The sequence below is a fragment of the Mesoplodon densirostris genome, chromosome 13, assembly GCF_025265405.1.
Source record: "Mesoplodon densirostris isolate mMesDen1 chromosome 13, mMesDen1 primary haplotype, whole genome shotgun sequence".
Classification (NCBI taxonomy): domain Eukaryota; kingdom Metazoa; phylum Chordata; class Mammalia; order Artiodactyla; family Ziphiidae; genus Mesoplodon; species Mesoplodon densirostris.
Genome location: NC_082673.1, coordinates 48638968 through 48660662, shown reverse-complemented (window position 1 = coordinate 48660662; position 21695 = coordinate 48638968). Strand labels below are relative to the sequence as shown.

General features: G+C 35.1%; 1 protein-coding gene across 1 annotated transcript in view; it reads left to right on the top strand.

Moving 5' to 3' along the window:
* The first annotated feature begins 10650 nt into the window (after positions 1 to 10650).
* Positions 10651 to 21695, top strand: part of C13H8orf88 (chromosome 13 C8orf88 homolog) — a 55617-nt gene continuing 44572 nt past the window's right edge. The window contains exons 1-3 of the mRNA XM_060116437.1: positions 10651 to 10770; positions 17377 to 17475; positions 20201 to 20274. Of these exons, the coding sequence (XP_059972420.1) occupies positions 17403 to 17475; positions 20201 to 20274 (147 nt within the window). The 5' untranslated portion in view covers positions 10651 to 10770; positions 17377 to 17402. The remainder of the gene's footprint in view (positions 10771 to 17376; positions 17476 to 20200; positions 20275 to 21695) is intronic.

Sequence of the window (21695 nt, the reverse complement as noted above, 5' to 3'; positions counted from 1 at the left end):
ATAAAAACTCTCAACAAAGTGGGGATAGAGGGAACATACCTCAACATAATAAAAGCCATATATGACAAACCTACAGCAACACCATACACAACAGCAAAAAGCTGAAAGCATTTCCTCAAAGATCAGGAAAAGGACAAGGATGTCCACTCTCACACTTCTTTTCAACATAGTATTGGAAGTCCTAGCTACAGCAATCAATCAGACAAGAAAAAGAAATAAAATGAATCCAAATTGGAGAGGAAGAAGTAAAACTGTCACTTTGCCAGTGACATGATACTATATATATAGAAAATTTTAAAGACACCACCAATAAACTACTAGAATAAATGAATTCAGTAAATTGCAGGATACAAAATTAATATAAAGAAATCTGTTGAATTTTATACACTAACAACAAAGTATCAGAAAGAAAACAGTCAATTTACAATTGCATCATAAAGAATTAAATACCTAGGACTAAATCTAACCAATCTTACAGAAGGTAAAAGACCTATACTCATTAAACTGACATTAATGAAAGAAATTGAAGACAACACAACAAATGAAAAGATATACCATGCTCATGTATTGGAAGAATTAATACTATTAAAATGACCACAAATTCATTGTAATCCCTATCACAATACCAATGGCATTTTTCACAGAACTAGAACAAATTATTCTAAAATTTGTATGGAAACACAAAAGACCCCAAATAGCCAAAAGAAATTTGCAGAAGAAGAACAAAACTGGAGATATCATGCTCCCTGACTTCAAACTATACTACAAACCTGCAGTAATCAAAACAGTATGGTGCTGGCACAAAAACAGACACACATTATCAATGGAATCAAAAATCAAGAGCCAAAAAAAAAAAAAAAAAAGAACCAAGAGCCAGAAATAAACCCACATGTATGGTCAATTAATCTACAACAAGGAAGGCAAGAATGTACAATCGGGAAAGACAGCCTCTTCAATAAATAGTGAACAGCTAGATGCAAAAGAATCAAACTGGACTACTTTCTCACACCACATACAAAAATAAACTCAAAATCGATTAAAGACTTAAATGTAAGACCCCAAACCATAAAACTCCTGGAAGAAAACATAGGCAGTATGCTCTTTGACATCAGTCTTAGCAATGTTTTTATGGATATTTCCCCTCAGGCAAGGGAAACAAAATAAAAAATGAACAAATGGGACTACATCAAACTAAACAGCTTTTTCATGGCAAAGGAAACTAACAACAGAACAAAAGGCAACCTACTGAATGGGAGAAGATATTTACAAACAGTATGTCTGATAATAGGCTAATATCCAAAATATACAAAAAACCTCATACTACTCAACACCAAAAAAAAAAAAAAATTTAAATTGGGTGGAGGACCTGAATAGACATTTTTCCAAAGAAGACATGTGGATGGTCAACAGACATGTGAAGAGATGCTCAACATCACTAATATCAGGGAAAATTACAGGACATCACCTCACATCTGTCAGAATGTTTATTATAAAAAAGACAACAAATAGCAAGTGTTGGTGAGCATGTGGAGCAAAGAGAACTCTTGAGCACTATTGATATGAATGCAAATTGGTACAGATACCATAGTATGTCAAACACAGTTTCTCAAAAAAACTAAAAATAGAACTACCATAGGTTGCTGCAATTTCACTTCTGGGTATTTTTGTGGAGGAAACAAAAATATTAATTCAAAAGGTATAGGCAACAGTATTTTCAGTCCAGCATTATTTATGATAGCCAGGACAGGGATGCAAACTAAGTGTCTATCAACAAATGAATGGATAAGGAAGATGTGGCATATATATTCAATGGAATATTACTTAGCCATAAAAAGAATGAAATCTTGCCATTTGTGACAACATGGATAGATCTAGAGAGTATTATGCTAAGTGAAATAAGTCAGACAGAGAAAGACGAATTCCATGTCATTTCACTTATATGTGAAATCTAAAAAACAAAACAAATATAACAAAGCAGAAACAGATGCACAGATACAGAGAACAAAAATGTAGGTTTGTGGGGGGATGGGTGAAATAGATGAGGGAGTTTAAGAGGTACAAACTTCCCATTAGAAAATTAATAAGTCACAGGGATGTAATGTATAACAGGGAATATAGTAAATAATGTTTAATAACTTAATATAGTGATAGGTGGTAACTAGATTTATCATGGTGATCATTTTGTGATGTATTAAAATATCGAATCATGTTGTATGCCTGAAATATTGTAAGTCAGTTATACTTCAATTAAAAAAACATTAATAGGAAAGGATTAATAGATTGTATGATTAAAGGAAAAAAAAATCATAAGTAAAGCCAAAAGACAAACTGGTGAAGATCTTTTCAAGATAGTATAAAGAATTACTTTTTTTTTAATATGGGAAGAGACTAAAGGCATGAAAAAGCAATTGACAAAAGAAGAAATGCAATAATTAATAAACATCTTTTTAAAAAATTTGCTAATAATGAAAGACTATACGTTAAAAACTATGAAAAAAGAATTTCACCTACCATATTAACAAAAGTTAAAAAACAGTAATATTCCTGCAATTTTGAAGATATGGGAAAGTACACACACACACACACACATACACACACACATTCTTTGACCTAGTTATTCTGTCTCTAAGAATTTATCCTAAAGGTGTTATGGATAAGATAATAAATATATATGTACAACAATGTTTATCACATTTTTATTTATAATGTGTGTTAAAAAGAAAAAAAGTCAAAAACTGCAATAATGTGGACTAGGTGAAATAAATTATGGTACACCTATACTGTAAAACAACAGGCAGTCATTAAAAATATGATGAAATATTTCATCTGTTCAGTTGGAATGTTTTACAAAATATTGTGGGACAAAATCAGATCACAAATCAATATGTAGAGTATAATTCACTTTAAAAAAATGATTTTACATGTTATGTGTTGAAAAAACTAAGGAAAATTAAGCACTAAACATTAAGAATAGTTATCTATGAGTGATAGAAGATAAATGATTTTTAGTTTATTTCTGTGCTAGATTAACTCATAGTTAGGAAGTGTTAAGTTTCCTTTTGATAAACAGATAAGAATGCTAAGTGATGATCACATCAGTATTTGTTACATTGTCATTTGATTCTTGAGGAGTTTTAAAATAAATTTATTAAAACCCAAACCAATGAGTTTCATCCATAAAACCTTAAGTTTTAAAGTTAACATATTATATATTTAAGCTTAGTCTTATATGAATTACCATAAATTTTTAATTAACTACATCCAAACTTACGACAGTTTATACTTAGCCTTCCAGTGCCTAGTACAGAAGTAGAACACAGAAAGTTCTGGGAAGACATTATTGGAAAGAATATAACATAGCCACTCATCAGAAAAGGAAGGATTTATTTGTCCCCTGTGGTCCAAGGTAGGAAAGAAAGAAAAAAAAAAAAGGCTTAGTTCTTAGAAAGAAAAAAATAGAACCATGATCAGGTATTCTTGAGCAAGTCATTTGTGAGTATACATATGTCATTTTTGCAGAAAAGAAAGAATCCTAATAATGATAGGTGGCAAGTATGGTGCTAGTCTTACAACATGTGCTATTTAATATTCACAGAAATCCTAAGAAGCTAGGATTCTTGTTTCTGCTTTGCCAGAGGAAATTGAGGTGCCACTCCCATAGACCTGAAAAAGATTTTGCGTAGAACAGGCATCTGCATTCAAAACAAGCACTAATGATTCTGATGTTGGTTTTTCCTGAGTCATACTCTGAGAAACACTGTACTAAACCATGCTGAAATTATATACAACACATGTTCACATGCACTTTCTCTGGCATTCACATTTTCTAATATAGAAAAAGCTTTGATTGTATTTGAGTAATAACACCATTTCTTTTGTTTAGATTTTGTTTATTTTTGATCTAGCTATACTTGTGCTTCTATGCAATCATGAAAGTCTACAGCCACTACCATGTTCATGGTCTGCAAAAATTACTATAAAATCTAAATTTGCATTTATTCAGTGTGGTTTTGGTACACATGTACATATTTATGTAGTAAGCACTGAAGAAAAAAACCTTAGTGTTAGTAAAGGTCACTCAGCTTATATGTGATGGAGCCAGTTGGAATCAGTCTGTCTGCCTCCAAAATTTATCTGCTTTCCACTACAACCTGAGATTTTATTGTGCTTTGCATTGTAGAGAATAACTTCTGAATTTTTGTGCCCCTTGCTCTTCATTGTGTGTAACTCATCTCTGGGAAGAAAATAAAATATTGTCCTAAGTATTCATTTCACAAAGAATAGAATACTCTAGTTTAAAAAACATTTTTTATTTTATTATATCAGACTTTATTAATTTTATAGCATTTTATCTTAAATATTATTACATGTATTTATTTTCTTTTTTATAATTAACAAAATCATAGGAAATAAGTAGGAATATTACATATTAAATATAAGGAAATTGACATACAATGAATTTTAATTAATATAACATCTTTCTTGTAATAGCAATATTTATTAAAATGATTGTTAAATAGCACAAAATGCTAAAAAAATGTTTGTAAAGGCTTTTAATTTTTTTTTTTTTTTTTTTTTTTTTTGCGGTACACGGGCCTCTCACTGTTGTGGCCTCTCCCGTTGTGGAGCACAGGCTCCAGATGCGCAGGCTCAGCGGCCATGGCTCACGGGCCCAGCTGCTCCGCGGCATATGGGATCTTCCCGGACCGGGGCACGAACCCGCATCCCCTGCATCAGCAGGCGGACTTTCAACCACTGCGCCACCAGAGAAGCCTTAGGCTTTTAATTTTTAAAATTTTACATGTTCAGTTACAAATTTAAATAAATACTAAGGTTCTTTATGTTTGATAAATGCGCATGTGTTTGACCTTAGGTGGAATACCATGTGAAAAACAAAAATGAGAAGCCTATATTCTTTTGGGACTGCCTCCCAAATAAGTTTTTCGGTAAGGCTAAATATCTGAGTACAGTTTGCAATTTAACAGGTGAGAGTCTTTGATCCTCCACAGAGAGAGTTTTCAGTTTTGTAAATGTAACTGAAACTCATTTAAGTTAACTTGCTAAAAAGGAAGTGATCACACACATTGCTCTGAAGTTTTTAAGTGTCTTATGTGTATGTGTAATGTTTGGATATAGAACTACTGTAAGTTCCCAGTGTTTAAATAAAATTTTCTGAAAAGCCTTGCCACAGTGTCTGATACTCTATGCCAAATACACCATTGGCTTAAGATATTTGATATTTAAATAATCTTGGAGAAAATGTATTACATTTTCATTAGTCATTAAGCATTTAGCAAGAATAAGCTTAGGAGATTTGTAGATAATTCCTTAGGTTATGTAATGCCTTATTTTTTCCTGGTCTCTTCCTACACACCTGCTGTATGACTCCTTCCTTTAAAAGTTCCTCTCTGCCTACCATCTGCCATCCACAGGTCTTCTTTTACTCCCCCGTAATTAATGCAGACTTCAGTATCTGGTTTTCATTCTTATCACATGCCATTGATTTAAATGTCAATGTGAATGGCCTTTCTAATACTCTGGTCTGGACTCATTTCTTTGATTCCCTCAAGTCCAGTGACCTTCATCTCCATTACACACCTGCTATTCACCACTGTAGCTGCACTCTGGGCGCCCATAGTTAGAACCGCTCCATCTCCAAACTCATACTCAGATATCCACTCTCTGAACATATGCTTCCTCTATCCAAAATTCTGACTCTTTTTGTACTGCCATTCCTGAATATCACCTTCAACACTTCTAATTTCTTGATTATTCCAATCTGTCATCTTCTATATTTACCAATGAACCCCATAACCACAAAGATTAATGCCACTACATATTTTTGATCTTTACCTTCAATTGCACCTCAGCGTTGTTTACCTGTCTTCGGCTCTCTCTGCAAATTTCCCACAGATACCATATGAAAACTTTAGTCCTAAAGCCCCTTACCACACTTTTCACAGAGACCCCCTTCCTCTTACAGCGGTTGTTTTCTTATTTCACCTATTCTTACCTTTGTTCCATTCCTCCACCTACACTCTAGATTCATTCCATTCCCTCATTCCTCCTCAGGGAACTCACAATATCTTTTCATTGTTTCTGAGATCCATCTGGCTGCCTAAATCGATAACTGGCATCACCATTTTAATTTCTCATCTCACACCCTCTACAATCCATCAGTTTTCCCTATTCTCTGAAGTATGTACATGTCTCTTCATGGTTCCTCCCTATCTTAATTGTGGCTCTCATCAACATTTCCTGTAAAAGGCTATGAACAGGTCCCTCTGCTTCTATTTTTGCCTTGCCTGCTGCCTGTACCTCTCCTCAATCCATTTTCCTCATTAGTCACCTAAGTGATTATTTTTTAGATGCACATAAGATCTTATCATACCCTACCTAAAGTCCTTCAGCATCTCTCTTCATCCTTATAAGGGAGATAAAAGGCTCTTCCTTCTTCTTTAGCCTAATATTGAACCACTACCCAAGCAGTGTCTCGTATTTTGTGTTTCTGCAGTATTGAATTACTGATATTTTTTGGTATTGACTTCTGTTTTATTTCTATATGCCTTTGGACATGTCCTTCTGCCTGCAAGGAATATCCCTGTCTAACTTGGTAAACTCCTTTCTATCCTTGAAAATCCTGCTTAGGCATTACCTCCCCTGTAAACTCTTCCATGATCCTTCCTCTCCTCCTTTCCACCCACAGACAAAATTATTTCCTTGTACTACTTCTATTCCATGTAAATACTTCTGTCATATATACTACCCTCTGTTTTACTTACAGGTTTATAGGTACTCTTAGACTATTGTTCTCTTCTTACTAGTTGTGCCTCAGTCATGCTAGTCGTATTTCAGTCTGTTTTTTATATCCTCAGTGCCTGGCACATAATAGGCATAGACTTTCAAAACTGTTTTTTTTTTTTTTTTTTTTTTTTTTCCTGAACTAAGCTGAGTGGAGCCAAATCTCTATTATAGCTTTTCATGCATTGTTTCAATGATTATCTGTATGTGGGGGGGTGTGTATGTGTATCTTCCATAAAATGCTTTGTAGATGTTTGTGGAATAATAAGAGGAAGAATACTGACAGGAGGTTGGTAAGGAGATCATTTGGTAAACACTAGGTAATGCTACCTCTTCAGCTTTTCCCAACTCCCAGGCTTTCAGTAGAACCACACAGGCACACTTTGAGTGCCTTTATCTTAACAATTAGCTATTGAATTGGAATTGTCTCTGTGTAACTGCACCCTAACTTGACAGTACCTACCATGAGAACAAGAAACCAGTTTGTGTATGTGTTACTTGTGCTCATACAAGGTTACTTGTGCTCATACAAGGTTTTATTAACTAAATGTAAGGTATTGTGAAGGTGAAGTTAAATAAGCTAAGAAAATACAATTGTAAATAAAACCTCTACTTACAAGTAGTAAGACACATTTAACTCTTAATTATTATCCTTCTAATTGGGAACTGGGATTCCTATTTCCACTTTTGTATTTTCCTTGACACAGTCTCCAAACCTCCTTTTTTTGAACCAAAGTATATATTTATTTAGAATGAGAAAAACAATGCAATGACAACAAATTAAAAAGTTTTAAAAGCTGACAAATACCACAAACATGAAAAAATCCATTAAAATATTTTAAATTAACTGCCTGTATTTTTAGTTTTTAGTTTTTTGATTGCCTCTTCATTTGAAAACAATTTTATAGTGCATTTTCTTTGTGAGAATAAATAATTTGGTATTTTCTCCAGGATAGGCAATCAAAATTTACTTTTATTATTGAAAGTTTAGAAAAGTTAATTTCAGTAACAACTTGTAGTGTCAATTTTTAGTGTTGTTAAATTTGGGGAAACTTGTCATGAGTTTCTTATGTGAGCTCAATGATTTCAGGGCATTTCAATTTTCTTGGGCAGTGTAATTAGTATTTAACTTGTTCACTAACCTGTTGTTAAGCTCTTTTTGTAGATGTATATTATGAGTTCTGGATTATCCTTGTAGATGCCAATATTTCTTACCAAATCAACAAGAGATTTTTTAAAATTTCAATGTGTTTATATAATTTATTCTTCTTCATCAATTATCCAAAAAATTAGGAGTCTGCTTATTAACTATATTTAAAATGTATTTATACCTTGAAATAGATTACTGATTTTGGTTTTATTTGAAAAATTTTTTTTCTTCCAACTCACTTTTTGATCATAATTTCTATTGATTTCATTTAGTAATATGTAAAAAAAATAATTTTATTGTATGTTATATATATATATATATATATATATATATATATATATAATTGTATATGTTACATTGTTAAACATATTCCTCAAGAAGAAAACTTCTATTTTGACTAGATTAATGAGAACTGAATCCTACACCTACAATTTTTCACATCTGGGGGTTGAAAGGATTTACTGACTTCATTATCCACAGACTTCTGGTGCTTCATGCCACAGGACATGTTCTTATCATGACACCTCCTCTGACCTGCACTTCAGTGTCTGAAGCCAGATGAGCTGTCTCAGTGGAAGGTAAAAATGTTGCCGGAAGGCTTTTCTACACCTAAATAGCTAGCAATAACTTGACTATGCAAGGAAGTGATTGTGAAACTCCACACCTTTTAAAATGGTAAATCCTACCATATTACTGTCCCACTTAAACCCTTCAATGCTTTCCATTGCTCTTAAAATAAAATTCAGTCTCCTTACTGGAGCCTACAAAACACTGTAGGATTTCAGCTTTTCCTGTCTCTCCAAACTCATCTTCAGCATTCTCTTCTTGCTTTCTATTTAACCATACTGGTCTTAATCAGTTTCTGAAATATGCTAAACTTTGTTTTTTCTCACCCCAGGACATTAATACCTACAGTTCCCTTTCCCTAAATACCTTTTTCCTATTCTACATCAGCATTCAGGCCTAGCTTAGATGATCCCTATTCAAAGAGGCATTCCATCTTCAGTTATCCCATTCCAGTCAAGCTTTCTTTGCCTTTACACAGCCTCCTTTGCAGGTGACTTGCCTTTTGAGTCCTCTTTCTAAATACTTCTTTCTGGAATGGGTAAGTTTTCTTAATCAACATCCCTTTCCTAATGTTCCAATTTATCTATAACGTGTATGTATATGTTATATACGTATGGGTACATATTTTTTGTGTGTGTACATAAAAAAGCTGTTTGAAAACCTCAACTTAAATATTCTTTTATAATCTCATATTTACAAGTCCCAATTTGAACTCATCATTTCCCTCCTCAAACCTGTTCTGCCTCTTGTGTTCCCTATCTTATGTCATCACCACTTATTCACTTGTTCACCCAATTCAGAAACCCCGAGTCACCCTAGATTCTCTTCTTATTCACTCCTTCCTCCCAGTCTGTCACAAAACTATTGATTTCACTTCAGCAGCATCTCTCAGATCTATCCCTTCTTCTTCAGTACTTATCTCAGACATCATTATTTTTTATTGGAGTTATTGCAGACACCCCCAAGGAAGCCTTCTGTGGTCTGTTTAATATTGCTATATCTTACACCCCCCCACACACACACACAATCTGCCCTCCATAGTGCTGTGAGAATGAACCTTCCAATATTCAAAAAGATAAGTTATGAAAGATTCAAACTTTTGATTCATGTCCACTTCTCCTGTTTCCTTTCCACACTGCTGTTTCCCCTACTCCAACTACTGTACGCCAGACAAGTTTTCTTTTCCCTTTGCACCGTCTCTTCTTCCTTGCGTTCTTCCTCCAGCCAGCTGGAAGAAACCAAGCATAAGCTGTTCCGAAAACGGCTCTAACATTCCAAGCCTAAGGGTCAGTTTAGGCATTCCTTACACTATGCTCCCAACTTAAATCTATTCCCCTATCGCAATACTTAGCACAGCCCACAGAATTTGTTCACCAGCCCAGGGGCCCACCAGATTGTGAGCCCTGTAATTACACCCGTGTTCCGCCTCCACGTCCCCTAGTATAGTGGTAGTACCAAGTGGGGACCCTCAAAATAACAGTGAAAAATTGAGTAAAGTAATAAAAGTGAAAATTAAAAATAAAGGATTTGGATTCAGATGGAGTCGCTTCAACCAATTTTGTTCCTTTCAGGACGGCAGTCTGTGTGAGATATGTATTCCGGTCTGAAGTTAACCATTTCCCTTATTCCATGACAGCCCGAATCCTAGCACCACTTAGACTCAGGCCAGGGACAGCGGCCAGCGCCTGCGGGATCCGCCGGCAGCTCTGACGCGGGAGGGGCTCAGTCGTCAGCTCACGGGAGGCCTCGCTCACAGAGGCGGCCTAGCTCACAGACGCTGTCTGGAGTCCGCCGCCAGGCAACGCGCAGACGTCTCGTCTCGCGCCTCCCCGTGTCGGGCAAGCAGGACCGCCGGCTGGGGTCCCAAAGGCTGTTCATGCGGGCGCGCCCCGTCCAGGGCGAGCCTGTCAGCACCTCGGCGAAGCCTCCGCACCACGCGCGGCTCCCGAGACGCTGCGCCCGCCCCTCGCGCCCTGCACATCCCGGCAAACGCACGCCGCGGGTTTAACAGTACTGCTCCCGCCGGGCTACGCCGCGCTCTGGGCCCCAGGCGCTCGAGGCCCCGCCCTGCGCCCGCCCAACGGCCCTGGGAGCCGCCGTCTGCCCCGCCCCCTTCGCCGCCACCCAGAGCCTGGAGCGGACTCGCGGCTGCAGTCGTTCCCGGACGGGCAGCCGGGCGCTCGGCCGCGGCGTCTAGGGCTGAGCGCCGCGAAGCGGCTGCTTGCCCCGTAATCCTCCCGGATCTTAAGGCGGTAGGTGGCTGGGGATGACGAGCCATACGGGGACAGAAGTCAGGCCCCGGGGTGTGAGGAGGCCGGTGGACGCCGTCTACGAGGGCGGACACGGGGGAAGTTGAGGTGAGGGAGAGAATCTCTGGGGTCAGTCGGCGCAAATCAGGCAGAGCCTCCACAGGGTCCCCAAGGTGGTTCTTAGGGTGCGAAGGGAGCGAGCAGGTCGGAAGGAAAGAGGTGGGGACCGGTGTGGAAAACCGGGCGAGGGGCAAGTGGCCAAGGGAATTACACTGCTGAAGGGATATTGATAAAATAAAACGAACACATAAAAAGCCCCCAAAAGGAAGTGCACATCGCCCGCTGTCCCAGGACCTGGTCCTAGGTAGTGGGATGGTTTGAAGACTGTTTCCCATGCCCTAGAATCATCCTTACTAATTTTGGGCAGCAGTTTGTTTTTGTTTTTGAGATTACTGTAGTTGTTTTTATTAATAATAAATTAAATTCAATAAGAAAAGAAAACCCAGTAAGAATAAAGAATCAAAAGACATGTGGTCACTTCACAGAAGGAAATCAAATGGTTAATGAATGTATTTGAAGATGTTCTATGCAACTTGTATGTAAGGGTATACTGTTTTACAAAAGTTGACATATAACATTATAATAGTTTCAGGTGTACAACATATTTGTATCAAAAGTTTATAATTGCTGATATTTTATCAAAACTAAAAAAAAAAAAAAAAAACCCTGAAAAAGGACAGTTACATCAGTTATGACAACCACCAACACCCATTACCTGGACAGTTTTATCCCACCTCAATGTTAAATTATGCTTGTATTGAAAGATGCTTCACAGAGAAAAAACTTTTTTTTTGGTCAGAAAGCATGAAATGGAAAATATAAGGGGACACTCTGGGCTCATAAATTTTTGATATTTTAGTTTTAATTTTTCCTGCGTATGGCAACACGATTTGTGGAGTATAAAGTGTCTTTTGTCATGTAAGTCGTAATTAGTTTATCCTGTACTCCTCTATATTTCCTTTATGTTATTTTTCATCTATCAGGTTATCAGTTTGTGCTGTTTACTACAAGCAGCATTTGGCTTTAAGGAATCCTAACTGCAAAAGAGATATTTTGAAGTTGAAAATTAAGATTAAATCCTATCTGGTATAATTCTATATGGGAAATATACATGAGGTAAATGAAAACATGGTCTTTTCACTTCTTCTCTCAGCTTATTTCTTTAATTTTATATGCTCTTATTTCTTAATTGCAGCAGAACCATCAGCAGTTTCTAAAGAAATCTAGAATTTAAGTTGTAAATTTTAAGGATAATATTCAGCTTCTAAGTATATTACATATTATGTTTCATATCTAATCCATTCTGTGGATTAGAATGGCAGTGTACCATGTCTACAGAGTGAGGAAAGCATAGTAATCCCACATTTTATTTAGTAGTTGAAGAAAAATTGAAAATTGAGCAAATGAAAATTATTAGCACACACCAATTTATTCAGCAAGGTTTTATACATAAATGTTCCTTCTCATAATTAATTTTTTTTTCCATACAAGCAGTGTGCACATGGAATAGTGGAGAGTCAGGTGTCTTCTACTTACCAAACACACAAGTTTAGAGACAAGGGTGTGAACTTTATAGTCGGAACCTCATTTCTACCAATTACTAACTGTGTGAACTTGAGCACATCTCTTATTTTTCTTAGACTCAGGTTTCTCATCTGTAAAGTAGCTATGATTTTCTACAACAGTTAATTTATGGCTCAAAATTAAATGAGATAGTATATGTAAAGCATTTAACATGTAGTAGGATCTCAAAAAATGGAGTTTTAATTGAAAAAGAATAGGATATGTTGGGTAATGAAAATTTGCCCCAATTGATCAGTATATATACTTATCTCATGGTACTATATTTTAGAAAATTTTAGGTTAATTTGTAATTTCAGAATTGGTGGGCCCTTATATTTAGTTTGATATATTTTTTTAAACAAACAAATAACCTAAGATATAGTTAGTATTCTAGATGAAGAATAGCACCTACACAGGTTTCCTGACTTGCAAACCAGTGTTCTGTTCATACCACTTGGCATTTTAAGATGATTTGTGTAAACTTGAAAAAAAAGCTTTAGTTAGTAACCATTTCTCAGCATGTGTTAATATAATGAATTTTTGAGACATTGGATCAAAATGTCCTTTAAAAAATATTTATACCACAAAACTATATATTTACATTTCAAAGACAACTTTATGACAGGCCCACTACTTGCTACCCAATGTTGTAGGTAGGGTTATGTTTTTTTTGCAACTGTTCTTTGTAACACGTGATATCATAAATGCCTAACCTAGGTAGCTTCAAAGGAAAGGAGTTCTACATTCAATGAGTGAGCAGACATTAGAGTTTAAGACTGAAGTTATTTTATATGCTGACTGTGTAGTTCAGCTGTCTTTATTTGTAACCCAAACTGAGAATTAGGCTTTGGTTTGTGGATCCCTGTCCTTCATAGATTATGATCCTAGATCAGTTTTACAATAATAATTGCTTATTATTGTATAAGGTAAATACTTTTCCATTAGTAACACTGTTTAAGACATGATGCTATTATGTAGTATGCATCCCAAACTTATTCCCTATAATGTCACTGTCTCTATGCAGACATAGTTTACTTTAAAAAAAAAAACATATTGAATAGAGTATTGTATGGCATCATCTTTTCTAATTTCCTTAACTGATGTGGATTTATGTATCTGGGGACTTTGCTGTAGTTTTCATACTACAAATTGAAAGGGTAGGTGGTACTGAAAAATCTTTTTGTTTGTTTGCTTGTTTATTTACATGTGTTGTAAAATCATATGAGTTCTGTAACTCCCCAACTCTTGAAAACTGTGGATTTGCATTGAATACTGGGGATTTGCATTACTCAGCAACTGGAAAGACTTTACAACCTACCAATTCGATTTCAGCTGAGCAATGAAAAATAAAAGTGTGTGCCAAAGTACTCTATTGTATTCTATTCATATGGGAAACAGGATGGAAAATTACTACTACTAGTATTAGGGTCCTAATTAAAATGGCTAGGATAAACATTAAATAATGCAATATTAGACTGTTCTTTGGTCCATATTAAAATATTCCCTTCCACATAGAAAATATTCAATAAATATTTGAAGTGGGATTTTTTGCTATATATGCTTATAACATTTTTTGTTTCCTATTATGTATTAGTTTTGTTTAGAAGGTTGTTAATCACTATGCTGAAATACCAGTTAACATACACATTACAAATCTAGATGGGTGTTAACTTAGAGTACTGGCTTGCGTATCTCCGAATTTCAAGAAAAAGTAACTATTTTGTGCTTAGTTACCATTGCTAACTTTGAGAGATTGTTTATAAATTTATGATTTTAACACTTGAATTATGTCCAAAGGCATTTTTTTAAGATGAAAGCATTTCTTTGGAGCGTAAAGCATTTCTTTGGAGTGTTTCCCTATTTTATACTTAGGGAAACAGTCACTTAGACCAACCTCTGCTTAAAATCATGGGTTACAATCAGTTTCTGGATGAGCAGGTGCAAAATCAGGTGGAGTTTTACTTTTGACTTTGTCTTGATAGGTATCAAAATTTGGAAAGCTTTTGGTCCATTCAGGCATCAGAAGATTTTCATTAAATAGGAGGTATTTAAATTTATAGATTTATTTAGTAAAACTAATTATGTTGCAGCTACTAAGATACAAAGATAAATAAACTCTAGTTTTTTTTACTTCAACTAACTCACAGTCTAACCAATTAGGCATGTAATAGATTTTTTGTATGATACATTTTAGAAAAATTAATAGGCAAAATATTGGGTTGGTCAAAAATTTGTTCAGCTTTTTCATAAGAAGTCATGAAAAAACCCGAATGAACTTTTTGGCCAACCCAATACAATATGGACCTCTGGAGGAAGAAAGAAAAATCATTATTGTTGCTACCTTTATTGTTATTTTACTATCAACTATTTGTTAGGAACTAGAGAACTTCATGTGAACTATTTTATTCAATGTTAGCATTGAGACATGAGGATACTTTCCAAGGAAGTAGAGAGAACTTGACCTTCGTTTTGAAGGATGAATAGCAATTTGGGAGAAGAGCAGCAGGGAGAGTGAGGGAACTCCAAACAGAGCACCTGAATATATATGATGAAACAAAATAACATTTATGAGTTCAACAACTTATTGAACATGTACTGTGTATTAGACACTGTGCTAGCCATTAGAGATATACCTGAGTGATACAGCTATAATTTTATAGTCAGATAATAGGTAATTGAAACTAATGCAATAAATACCACACTGGAAGAGGATACAGGGGTGATTTATGAGCACATAAGAAGGGTACTTAATGAAACTTGGACAGTTCTGCCTGTGTGGAGGTGGAAAGAGAGTATGGGGCTAGCTTGATCATAGCATGTTGGCCAAAAGCATGGGGATGAGCATACCCATCACTTTTTAGACTCATGACCTTGGGCAAGTTACCGATTTCTCTAAGCCTTCTCTGTAAAATGAGGATAAAAAATGATAAAATTAACATTTATTTAACTTTTACTATGTACCAGGCATTGTGCTAATGCTTTATACAGATTTTCTTTTTTAGTCTTCACATCAAACTTAGGAGATAGGGGTTATTGTTTTCCATAATTACATAACTAAGTGGTGGAGCTATGATATGAACCTAGGTAGGCTGACCCAAGACCTGAGCTCTAACTGTTAATAGTGCCTAATTTATAAAGTTGTACTGAATATTAAATAATGTGACATAGGTAAGTGGTTTACTCTGCATGACACATGGATGTTGGGTCCTGTTTCTGTTAACAATTCAGGAGGTGATGGGGTACTGAAGTTTTTTAAGCAGGTATGTGTGTAAGGAGATCATAGTTTGGAGACTGTATTTACCTATTTGTTCAGCAGATGCTTGTTTTACACCTACTTTGGATCCAGTCCAAGTATTGAGTTAGTTGTAGGGGGCACGGGAGGAATGAAAATATTGTTCCTCACTTTAAGAAGGCTCTGTTCCTCACTTTTACCTAGTATGGCAGACAAATCAGCCATTATAGTGTGGTATATAGTATAGTATAGTACAGTGTTCTCTAAGTGCCATGATATGGGCGTATTCACTGTGTCCCAGGTACATAGGTACATAGGGAGAGAGAGTATTTAAATCAGTCTAGGTGTTCAGGGAGATGAATTAAGAACTACTGTGGGACTAAATGAGTAGTGGTGGGAGTAAAGAAAATATATTTGAGAGATATTTTGGGAGTAGAATGGATAGGAATTAGAGACTGATTATGGTGTGGGGGCTCTAACATAGACAAATTTAAGGTGTCTTTAACTGAGGGTGATATGAGGGAGTTGGTGATGACTTTAAGGAATACAGGAGGAGGGACATCTTTGGAGTCAAAGTAATGAATTTGATTTTTTAAAATAATAATAGCATTTATTTAGCACTTGCCTTGTGCCAAGTAGTCTTTTTTTTTTAAACATCTTTATTGGAGTATAATTGTTTTACATTGTTGTGTTAATTTCTGCTGTATAACAAAGTGAATCATCTATACGTATACATATATCCCCGTATCCCCTCCCTCTTGCATCTCCCACCCCCCCTCCCTATCCCACCCCTCTAAGGGGACACAAAACACTGAACTGATCTCCCTGTGCTATGCGGCTGCTTCCCACTAGCTATCTATTTTACATTTGGTAGTGTATGTATGTCAATGCCACTCTCTCACTTCATCCCAGCTTACCCTTCCTCCTCCCCATGTCTTCAAGTCCATTCTCTACGTCTGCATCTTTATTCCTGTCATGCCCCTAGGTTCTTCAGAACCTTTTTTTTAGATTCCATATATATGTATTAGCATATGGTATTTTTCTCTTTCTGACTTACTTCACTCTGTATGACAGACTCTAGGTCTGCCCACCTCACCACAAATAACTCAATTTCATTTCTTTTTATGGCTGAGTAATATTCCATTGTATATATGTACCACATCTTCTTTATCTATTCATCTGTCGATGGATGCTCAGGTTGCTTCCACGTCCTGGCTATTGTAAATAGTACTGCAATTTTGGATATGTTGAATATGAGGTACCTATAGTAAGATATAAATGGAAATATCTTTTGGAAATTAGATAAAACTGGAATTTAAAAGAGAGGTAGATGCTGGATGTGTAAATTAGGGCATATTTATCATGCAGATAGGTAGTTGCAATCATAAGAATAGATGAGAGTAGCTAAGAGGACCAAAGCCAAATTTGGACGAATCCCTAAATTTAATTGGAGAAAAGTAGGAATCAGCTAAGGAAGTTAGAAGAGGCAATCAAAGAAATAGGAAACAAAACTTAAATAAAAGAGTCAGTGGAGTTAAGGGAGGAAAATGTCTTAAAGAGGGAATATTCAGTTGTGACAGATGCTGTAAAGGGGTCTATGGTTGTTGCATGTTATTTTAAATGCTTTGTTTTGTGTGTTCCACCTTAACTTATAAAATAGTTATCTTCAAATGAATGTCGTGGTTATTTGTATATATGTTAAAGCAAATTGATTATCTTGTCTAGAAGATAAAATGTATTTTTCCCACCTAAAGTATGGAACCTCAAGGTCTTTGAGATAATGGAAACCAAAAAATTGATTGGTAAACCACTTCAACCAGCAAGACCTGTTCGTCATCTGACTTCTCCCCCTGGTGAGTAATCTAGGGTACACATTTAAAAAAATTAATTGGTTAATGGCTAATTAATATTTGAAAGGCCAAATAATATATAAATAATATATGTATAAGATACATAAGTAAATAAATATATAAATTATGGATATTTAAAAAATAATGAAAACCAATGATCTCCACTGTTTGAAGAATTTAGAAGTATTACCAAAGAGAAGGATTCTTTTTTTTTATTGAAATATAGTTGATTTACAATATTGTGTTAGTTTCAGGTATACAGTAATGATTCAGTTATATACATACATATATATATATATATATCTTCAGATTATTTCCATTATAGGTTATTATAAGATTAAATATAGTTAATTGTGCTATACAGCAAATCTTTGTTGCTTATCTATTTTGTGTATAGTAGTTTGTATCTGTTAATCCCATACTCCTAATTTATCCCTCTGCTCCTCCCTTTCCCATTTGGTAATCATAAGTTTATTTTCTATGTCTGTGTGTCTGTTTTATAATAGATTCATTTGTATTATTTTTTAGATTCCACATGTAAATGGTATCATATAATACTTGTCTCTGTCTGATTTACTTCACTAAGTATAATATTCTCTAGGTCCATTCATGTTGCTGCAGATGGCACTATTTCATGCTTTTTTATGGCTAATATTCCATTGTGTATACGTCACATCTTCTGTTGATGGGAACTTGGGTTGTTTCCATATCTTGGCTATTGTAAATAGTGCTGCTATGAACATTGGGATGCATGTATCTTTTTGAATTAGAAATTTTGTCTTTTCTGGATATATATCCGGGAGTGGGATTGCTAGATCATATGTTAACTCTATTTTTAGTTTTTTTGTTTTTTTTTTTTTGGTGGTACGCGGGCCTCTCACTGCTGTGGCCTCTCCCGTTGCGGAACACAGGCTCCGGACGCGCAGGCTCAGCGGCCATGGCTCACGGGCCCAGCCGCTCCGTGGCATGTGGGATCCTCCCAGACCGGGGCACGAACCCGTGTCCCCTGCATCGGCAGGCGGACTCTCAACCACTGCGCCACCAGGGAAGCCCTATTTTTAGTTTTTTAAGGAACCTCCATACTGTTTTCCATAGTGGCTGCACCCATTTACATTCCCACCAACAGTGTAGGAGGGTTCCCTTTTCTCCACACCCTCTCCAGCAATTATTATTTGTAGACTTTTTGATGATGGCCATTCTAACCTGTGTGAGGTGATACCTCATTGTGGTTTTGACTTACATTAAGAAAATTCTTAATGGTCTACCAGACCAACAAAGGTGGGAAGAACTCGTGTATATTTTTGCCTGAGAGCAACTTGTGTATCTTTTTTTTTTTTTTATGTCTCATTTTCATGGTTAGCAACTGGCTTCTGCTCAGAATGATACTCTCAATACAAATTGTGTCCTGTGATTATGATCACTGCAGGGCAGTCATGTGGAGAGAGCATTAGCCTTTAAAACGTATACCTAATTGAAAAAAATTAGTACCAAGCAACACTTACAGATTAAGGCTGTGCTTGAGCTGGAACATAAAATCTAATTTTTCAGGAAATCTAAATTTTCTAAAATATTTTCTTTTGCCCATAAAACTAAACTTTTGGACAAATTCTTGAAATACTTGGTATTTAATTTCTAAATTGGAATAGTGACCTTTTTATTATTTTTATTGCTAGTATATATATTTATATTTTAAGTATATTTGTCTATACATATATATAAAATATAAAAGTTATTTAAATTCTGTTTAGTCCATGTGTTCAACTGAATAACTGGCTACTTAGAAAAGGGAAAATATAGCCCTTTTACTGGGTACAAAGATGAATCAGAAAAGATAGAAATGACACAGCTCCTCAGTCCTCCATTTGTTCTCCTATCTTTGGTTCCTACAAAGATTGTCTCTACTTTGATAATGTTTCCTTTGAAGATGGCTGTGACTTAGGACAGACAAAATGAAATTAAGGGATCTTCTGGACCATAGTTTAGCAATGCTGAAGCTGTATCCTTCTGGTGCACTGAAGAAGCAGTTGTGTAGGGCGAAGTCTCAGATTTTTTCCTAAAGCAAAGGAAATAAAACCATTGGCAGCTGCTTCTTTCTGTGACTAGCCTTTTTACAGTACTCGTCCCTCCCTCATTTGTACAGGTTCAGTTTTCCACTGATCCTTTCCCTTGAAGGCTATTTCAGGGGTAGGTAGGAGTGGGCTGGTAGTCCTGATCTCTCATTTAATTATATCCTAAGATCTGGACAGGAGTAGGGGTTTATTAAGCAGAAAAGTTAAGTAAATCAGAAATTAATTTTAGCCTTTCTCAGCATACCTCTATACTCTCTGGACAACTCACATCCTCAAAGAAATCTACTTTTTCTTCAAGACCCAGATTGAGTTATTTCTTTTCGTGAAGCCTTAGTTGATACCCCCAAAGCCCACTCTACTCTCCCCTGGTATCTTCTCTGTACCTGTCACATAACTTTTTTTTATTATAGTCATTATTTATGAGCTTGTTTTTTTTAAAAATAAGCTATGAACTCTTTTAGCTCTGAGCTTTTTTCATGCTTATAAACCCATCACCTAACATGGTTGCTGACATTTCATTGTGTTGAGTAAATGAACTATCAGAAAACATTTCAAAACAGTGCCTAGAATATCCTAGGTACTTAAGGTTTTTAGGTGGTGGTATACCAGTTATTGAAGTAATAGATATTTAAAACAGTTTTTTTTTTCTCTCCTAACAGGAACAGTATTCCCTTTCAACTTCCAAAACGAATATCCATGCAACACACAGTACTTACAAAGTGGAGTTAGCAGAGTAAGTCTTAGAAGTTATAATAAAATAAAACATTACGACTGGAGAGTAACATTTGTTAGATGGCTGTTGTGTGCCAGGTACTATACTAAGTGCTTTATATACTTTTTAAAAGTTATGATCTATTTCAAGCATATATTAAAGAGAATAAACACTTATTAATACCCGTTGCTCACCGTTTTCAAATCTAAATATTTTATTTTATTTGTTTTAGAAAATGTTAAAGAAAAAAACCTTACAGGTAAAATTTTAAAAACCTATATATCCCTGAACCATCCCATTTCCTTCCTATACTTCCCCAAGAGAACTAGCCTCAATTTATTATTGTTTTCGTGAATGTATTAGTACTTTTGCTATAACAAATAGAATTGTTTTAACTGTTCTACAATTTTATATAAATAATATTTTACCTACACATATTTTGCTATATTTTTTCACATTTAGGTTTATATTTAAGGTTTTCTAATTTAATGTTTTGACTAAATAAAATAGTCACAAATTTAAAAATTCAAAATATACAAAATGACATTTAGTGAAGTTTCCCTCCAATCTGTATCCCCCAGTCACCTATTTCCTCTGATCAGAAGTAACCATTGTACACCTTTCTTATCTAGAAACTTCCAGAAATACACTATGCATAGACAAGCATAAATATATTTATAAATGGAATACTAGGCAACTGTTAAAATGAGTAAAGTAGTCCAATATGTGCTGATACAGAATAATCTCTTTATATATATATTAAGCTACCACATTTCTTGTTCCATTTTTTGTCACGGGCATGACACTTGTTTCTGTTTTATAATAGAAATAGAAATATTTTAAAATAAATGCTACAATAAACACCCATCTGTATGTTATGTTTTATACATGTTTGAGAGGTTCTCAGTAGTATAAACCTGGAGTAGAATTGCTATATACTATAAAATTTCTCTCCAAAGTGATTTGTACAAGCAATGCATGAAGTACTCTGATTTTTCTACATCCTTACCTTGTTATTGTCAGACTTTCACTCTTTTTTTCATGTTTAATGGGTGAGAAATGTATCTCATCAGTTTTAATTTTTAATTCTTTATTACTTTGAATGCAGCATCTTTTCTTATATTTAATTTGGCTATTTGGTTTTTCTCTTTTGTGAATTATGAGTTCATATCATTTGCCCATTTCTCTTGGTCTGTGAGAGAATTGTTTATTTTTTGTGTGTGTGTTTTTTTCAAACTTTAAAATTTTAATGTTGTCATATTTTAAATTTTTTTATGATTTCACTCTTTGTGTCATTGTTTATGAAGTTTTCTCATCCCTAAGGTCAAAGGATATTTTTCCTACATATTCTTCCAAAAGGTTTAAAGTTTTGCTTTAATATTTAAGTGTATAGTCTACCTGAAATTAATTTTTGTATGTTATAGATAGAAATCTATTTTTTT